Below are 7,464 nucleotides of genomic sequence, written 5' to 3'. Positions count from 1 at the left end.
TCGGAGAGGTATCTCTGGGCCCTCTCGGTAATGCACATCACATAAGCCTTGCAAGCATTGCAACTAATGAGTTAGTTGCGTGATGATGTATTACAGAACGAGTAAAGAGACTTGCCAGTAACGAGATTGAACTAGGTATTGGATACCGACGATCGAATCTCGGGCAAGTAACATACCGATGACAAAGGGAACAACGTATGTTGTTATGCGGTCTGACCGATAAAGATCTTCGTAGAATATGTAGGAGCCAATATGGGCATCCAGGTCCCGCTATTGGTTATTGGCCGGAGATTTGTCTCAGTCATGTCTACATTGTTCTCGAACCGTAGGGTCCGCACGCTTAACGTTACGATGACAGTTATTATGAGTTTATGCATTTTGATGTACCGAAGTTAGTTCGGAGTCCTGGATGTGATCACGGACATGACGAGGAGTCTCGAAATGGTCGAGACATAATATATTGGAAGCCTATATTTGGACATCGGAAGTGTTCCGGGTGAAATCGGGATTTTACCGTAGTACCGGGAGGTTACCGGAACCCCCCCGGGAGCCATATGGGCCTTGATGGGCTTTAGTGGAAAGGAGAAAGGGGCATCCCAAGGTGGCCGCACGCCTTCCCCCTCCCCTAGTCCTATTAGGACAAGGAGAGGTGGCCGGCCCCCCTCTCTCTCTTTCCCCCTCGGGGAATCCTATTCCAACTAGGATTGGGGTGGGAGTCCTACTCCCGGTAGGAGTAGGACTCCTCCTGCGCCCTCCTCCTGGCCGGCCGCCCCCTCCCCCTTGGCTCCTTTATATACGGAGGCAGGGGGCACCCTAGACACACAAGTTGATCATTGAGATCGTTCCTTAGCCGTGTGTGGTGCCCCCTGCCATCATATTCCACCTCGATCATATTGTAGCAGTGCTTAGGCGAAGCCCTGCAACGGTAGAACATCAAGATCCACTACAAGAAATATGTCAACTTGTGACCACCACTATTGGTCACTGAAAGGTCACAAATTTCCATTTGCGACCTTTTTGTGACCAAAAACAAAAGGTCAAAAGCTGGCAGTCGTAAACTGACTATAGCGACCTTCTCTGTGAGAAGGTCGTGGACGTTTATGACCAAAATATTCCTACTGTGGCGTTTTGGTCACTAGCAACCTCCCCAGGCCACGTAGGCATCCAGCGTGGCAATCTAACGTGGCACAAGATTCAGCCCGGTCCAATTCGATTTTCTACATGGGCCTAGCCAACAATTCAGCCTTTTTATAATTTTTTTCCTATTAATTTTAGTCAGCCACATGGGCCAAGCCCTACATTTCAGCCTTTTTATCTTTTTTTTACTGCCAAATTATGTTTAACCAAATGAGTCCAGCCCAATGTTTTTCAGGCTTTTTCTTTCCTGGGCCTTGGCCTTTCCACATTCATTTATTTTCGTTTCATTTTTTACCCAAAATAATTTGTCCAAAATAATTTGATCCTTGGCCTTTTAAGGTCCAACTCCAGCCCATTTAACGAACATTTTCAAACCAGTTTGAATAACAATATGAATCACCACCAATTAGCTGAATATTACAGAAATATCTCAAAACTCACATTCTACAAATTTCCATCACATCCGTACTTTATATAGATCCAAGCAACCTACAACATTACGTATTCAAGCATTCAGCTGCTGAAATACTCTAGAACAGGAAAAGAATAAATAGAACTATCTAGTGCTTCACAACAAGAAAACATGTAGTCTGCTTCTTCAAGTACTGCTTCTTCCTTAGCAATGACAGGCTGATGCAAAACATCTGGGCATTCAAAAGAGAACAAAAAGTATGTCACTGATATAAGAAATATTACACGAATACTTTTAAAATAAAAACTAAAAGTACATGAGATGAAAACAATTAATTTGAGATGGAAAGTTAGCCAACAGAATTTATATAGAAGTTCTTTTTGCAATACAATTATCTTATGTACATATGAATGACACCCAAGTAATTTGAGATGGAAACAAGTACATCTAGCAATCTAACATGTATAGTGGCACCAGCAAATGAGCAAGACACGGAAGAATTTTAGCTTTACATAATGTTTACAAGAACAGGACCCTGATACAGGATTTAGCTTGTCCTCAACACTGTTAACAAGGTACTGAAAGTAGCTATGTGCATCAGCCTCACCAAGTCTTATCATGAATTGGTTGCTTTTAAAAACTATACTATATTTCTGGACAGCAAACTAAATAGACGGCTGCTCTCAAACCGTACATCCAAACAAAGCAAATAAGTACTCTACGGAAACCTTAGAACATGCTTTACAACTCATATGTAGAGGCCAACTTGAAATTATGAGCATAACGAACTCGTTTTTTAGTTAGAAGCTCGCTGTCCAAAACTGTCAGCTAGTGCAGTTTTTTAACTGAACCAAATTCAGTTTACACAGAGGTAAGGAACTACTTCAAAAACTGAGGTAAGAAAGGAACTACTTCAAAAACAGAGGTGCTAACTATGTTTGCATAGAAAAACTGTACTATATTTCTGGACAGCAAACTAAAATAGACGGCTGCTCTCAAACCGTACATCCAAACGAAGCAAATAAGTACTCTACGGAAACCTTAGAACATGCTTTGCAACTCATATGTAGAGGTCAACTTGAAACTATGAGCATAACAAACTCGTTTTTCAGTTAGAAGCTCGCTGCCCAAAACTGTCAGAAAAGCGTATACATAGATTCAGACCAATTGGTAAAGCGTATAAAATGAAATTTCCGCCGATTCAGTAAAGCGTATAAATAGATTCAGACCAATTGGTAAAATGAAATCTACTCCATGAGATTTAGTCTACTTTAGGGAGCATCGCAGATTCAGACCAATATTTGCAAGCATGTAAATACTGGTTCAACACTAGGGAGTACTGACTTTTGGTGGCAGCAAGAAAGCAACTCAATTTGGCAAGCAGTGCAATGCCAAGTGAATTTAGTCAAACATGCAAGTGAATTTAGAGTAGTAGCACTAGGGACCAGGGACTGACAGCAGTAGCACTAGATTCAATCAAGTGAAAGTGAATTTAGAGCAGCAGCAAAATCAGGGAATGTGAGAGAGGTAGAGGGAGGCTCAACCATGAATTGCTGCTGCCCCATGGTTGGGTATGTAATTGTCGCCGCTCCTCCTTGTGGATGCCGAGGTTGGAGACGCCGGATCCGTGCGGGCATCCACCTCCCATCCGCACCAGCTGAAGCAAACCATAGCAGATGAACATCATTTAAACAGCAATGAACATCATTCAGATGCTTTAGAAGCATAACAGAGTGAACATCATTCGCATGCTATTCAGTACGATATCTCAGATTTTTCAACTAAGCAAAACATGCATACTGTAACACTTCAGTACGAATGTAAGTAATGTCTCTTCCATCATCATCTTCTTGCGTAACAACAAACGAGAGGATGCACACATTTTAGTATCACCAATCAGTCTGGTTATCTGCTAACATACAAATAACCAGACACATCTTTACTGATAAACATGACATAACTGTCAGCCATGTGGAAAAGACAAGCTTATGATGTTACATGCCGATTACAGAGGAGTATTTTCGTGGAACCTGAGCCTAGAGAAGAGAATAAAGGATAAGCAGTGGTTCTATAGCAGCCTGGAATATGTGGACGCATATGCATACTAAACAAATGGTACAAGCAGTAGGGGACAAAACATCACAATGGGTCATGCTATCGCCAGGCTTAAATTGTATCCTCATTAGATACTTTGATGTTGATGGTTCCTGATAAGTATGCGCAACCTTGTACCGAGCGACAAATTAATGAGATGCTTGATGTCGATGGTTTATACAACCTTGCACCCATCGACAAATTAATAAGACACTTGATCTTGATGGTTGCTACACAACCTTGTGCCTATCAGCAAAATTTTGGTACTGTAGAGTACGACTAGCTATCTACGACGGAGCCGAGGGAACGGTTGCACGGGTCGATTCCTCGATTGTGGTGTCCCTAGAGATCCCAAACGGCTATTCTGTGTAGGACACGTTTCCAAATTCTGAAGGCCGTAGGAACCATAGCAAAACGATTTTATTTACTTGGAAGCGGCTTTGTATGTTCAGTTAGCATAGCAGATAACATTTGCGTAACACTTCAGTACGAATGTAATCTCACCAATCAGTCTGGAACCGCAGGAATCTTGGCATGCACACATTTTAGCAAGCGTCTTCCCTGCGATGGAAACAGCACCGACGAGAGATGTCAAACACAAGCCTCACGAAAATTTAGAACAGCAAGGGACGAGTACCGGACGACAGTAGGAAGAAACCACACCTGAGATGTAAGGCTGCAAAACACCGGCACCGCGGACGCCCGTCCATCCAGCCAGCCAGCCTCCGGCAATGGCGGCACGCGAGGTCACCAACCACGTATGCATGCCCAAGATGAATGTAATCAGTATAGGTCCCGCCGTACATGAGAGGAGATGGAAGACTTGGCAAGGACGGCGTACATACCTTGGGCATCTAGGTCCCGCCGGAGATGCGCCGTCGTCGACGACCACCGCAGTAGCAATCTCCGGTGTGGTCCGGTGTGCCGCACCAGACCGAGAGCAGGCGGTGGATCCCGATGCGGCCGGCCTCCATCACGCAGGTGGGTGTGGATCCGGCGCCGCCGTCGCCGGAACTAGTGCGCCCCATCTATCCATCCATGGGTGGGCGTGGGTGGGTGGGTGGATCCGTGGAAAAGGGGGTTTCCATGGGTGGATGGACGAGATGAGGAGGGAGGTCGGCCGGAGGTGGGGATGGGGCCGGAGACGGGGAGACGAGGTCGCCGGTGGGGGTGGGGATCGGCGGCGGCGGCGGAGATTGTAAAGGAATTGGGGGTGGGGAAGAGGAGCAGTTTGCGGGCAGCTTCGCGGGGCTCCACTCGTGAATCTGGGCATGGGCTCAATCTTGGGTCAGCCTCGACCTTGTCTATGGTGAGGGTCGTCGACGGTGGCGGTGGGGGTGGGGTTGGGGGCGGCTGTGGGGCGAGAGGGGGAGAGTGGATCGGGGGAGAGGAGTGGATCGGGGAAGTTAGGGTTTGGGTGAGAGGGTGAGGGGGTGAGGGCTGCCGTTGGATCCAGAACATCCAACGGTGGTTGAGGCATGATCCGCGTGATATGCCTATGAACCAATCAGAGCGCACCAAACAAGTTGCAGATTTTTTTGACCATATAAATTGGTCATGATTGATTACATACAAATTTTTCATTTCATTTTTCAATGCTCAAAATGAGTTTTTTGTGAAAGACCTATCAAATATTTGTTCAAATGATGCCATATTTTGCACAAGTTTACATCTTAGATTGGCAAACAACATTGACAAAGGGAGTTTTTATTTCTTTTGCATGAAAAAACAATTTTCCATTTTTTGAGTGCTCAAAATAAGTTTTTTTGTGAAGAACCTACCAAATATTTTTTGTAAAATTTTACCAAATCAATTTTCTAAAATACTAGGCCATATTTAATGCACAATTGACCAAATGATTAGGTGTTAAAAGTTTTGATCCACCTCTGGTGAAAAAGACAAATTTCCGCCGTTTTAGCTGGAAGCGGGGGAAATTTGAACTGTGGCTGCCTCATAGTTTGCTATTCATTTTTTCCAAAATTTATTTCTAGGTACAAAAGTATCTATTTAATCAGAGAAATATTAAAAGTTTTCCAAGATTCAACCACTAGCTAGGAACGGTCAAGCCCGTCGTTTTGACCACATTTTAAAACGGGCATAAAAAATTCAAAAAAATTGAAAAAATTGGAAAACCTTCGCATTGTGTCATTATATGTGGCCAAGTTCCTAGGAAAAATAACAAACTTGTAATACGGCAATTATTTTAAAAAAGTGTTCTCAGAAACGAGCTATCATGTGTGGAGATCAATGGTTTTCAAGTCAAATAATCAATCTTATGGCCACATTCATGGCATAGTTTGTTCAAATGATCTCATATTGTGCACAAGGGTGCATATTGGAATGGCAAACAATGTTACCTAAGGAAGTTTTCATTTTCTTTAGACGAAAAAACTATTTTCCATTTTACGAGTGCCCAAAGGGAGGTTTTTTTGTGAAGGACCTCCCAAATAATTATTGCAAAATTGGACCAAATCAATTTTCTAAAATACTAGGCCATGTTTAATGCATAATTGACAAGATGGTTGGGTGCCAAAAGTTTTTATCCACCTCTGGTGAAAAAGACAAATTTCTGCCGATTCAGTAGGAAGCGGGACAAATATGAACTGTAGCTGCCTCATAGTTTGCTCTTTATTTTTTCAAAAAATCATTTCTAGGTACATAAGTATCTATTTAATCAGAGAAACACTAAAAAAATTCCAAGATTCAACCACTAGCTAGGAACGGTTATTCCCGCCGTTTTGACCGCATTTTGAAACGGGCATAAAAAATTCAAAAATTGGAAAACCTTCGCATTGTGTCATTATATGTGACCATGTTTCCAGGAAAAATAATAAACTTGTAATATGGTAATTATTTTAGAAAAGTGTTCTCATAAATGAGCTATCATGTGTGAAGATTCATGGATTTCAACCCAAACGCTCAATCTCATGGTCACATTCATGGCATAGTTTGTTCAAATGATCTCATATTGTGCACAAGGGTGCATCTTGGAATTCCAAACAATTTTGCCAAAGAGAGTTTTCATTTTCTTTGCACGCAAAATTCATTTTCCATTTTTCGAGTGCCCGAAATGAGGTTTTTTTGTGAAGGACCTACCATATATTTGTTGCAAAATTGTACCAAATCATTTTTATAAAATATTAGGACATATTTAATGCACAATTGACAAAATGGTTGGGTGTCAAAAGTTTTGATCCACCTCTGGTGAAAAAGACAAATTCCCGCCGATTCAGCTGGAAGCGGGTCAAATTTGAACTGCAGCTGCCTCATAGTTTGCTATTTATTTTTTCCAAAAATCATTTATAGGTACGTAAGTATCTATTTAAATCAGAGAAACATCAAAAGTTTTCCAAGATTCAACCACTAGCTAGGAACGGTCAAGCCCGCCGTTTTGACCGCATTTTGAAACGGGCATAAAGAAATTCAAAAAAATCAAAAAATTGGAAAACCTTCGCATTGTGTCATTATATGTGACCAAGTTTCCAGGAAAAATAATAAACTTGTAATACGGTAATTATTTTAAAAAAGTGTTCTCAGAAATGAGCTATCAAGTGTGAAGATTCATGGCTTTCAAGCCAAATGATCAATCTTATGGCCACATTCATGGCATAGTTTGTTCAAATGATCTCATATTATGCACAAGGGTGCATATTGGAATGGCAAACAATGTTGCGTAAGGAAGTTTTCATTTTCTTTGGACGAAAAAACCATTTTCCATTTTCTGAGTGCCTGAAATGAGGTTTTTTGTGAAGGACCTACCATGTATTTGTTGCAAAATTGGACCTAATCAATTTTATAAAATACTAGGCCATATTTAATGC

At 42.0% G+C, this 7,464-nt stretch overlaps 1 protein-coding gene across 1 annotated transcript; it reads right to left on the bottom strand.

The window, feature by feature from the left end:
* Positions 1–1,529: 1,529 nt before the first annotated feature.
* LOC123055330 (uncharacterized) lies at positions 1,530–4,998 on the bottom strand. The gene is made up of 4 exons (XM_044479326.1): positions 4,307–4,998; positions 4,148–4,204; positions 3,094–3,206; positions 1,530–1,781 (listed from the first exon to the last, which is right to left on the bottom strand). The coding sequence occupies exons 1-4, from the start codon at positions 4,407–4,409 to the stop codon at positions 1,698–1,700; spliced, it is 357 nt and encodes a 118-aa protein (XP_044335261.1). The 5' UTR covers positions 4,410–4,998; the 3' UTR covers positions 1,530–1,697.
* Between the last annotated feature and the right edge of the window lie 2,466 nt (positions 4,999–7,464).

This window comes from Triticum aestivum, chromosome 2D (genome assembly GCF_018294505.1).
Source record: "Triticum aestivum cultivar Chinese Spring chromosome 2D, IWGSC CS RefSeq v2.1, whole genome shotgun sequence".
Classification (NCBI taxonomy): domain Eukaryota; kingdom Viridiplantae; phylum Streptophyta; class Magnoliopsida; order Poales; family Poaceae; genus Triticum; species Triticum aestivum.
The sequence above is the reverse complement of the archived record's forward strand: the minus strand, read 5'-3'. Positions and strand labels throughout refer to the sequence as shown.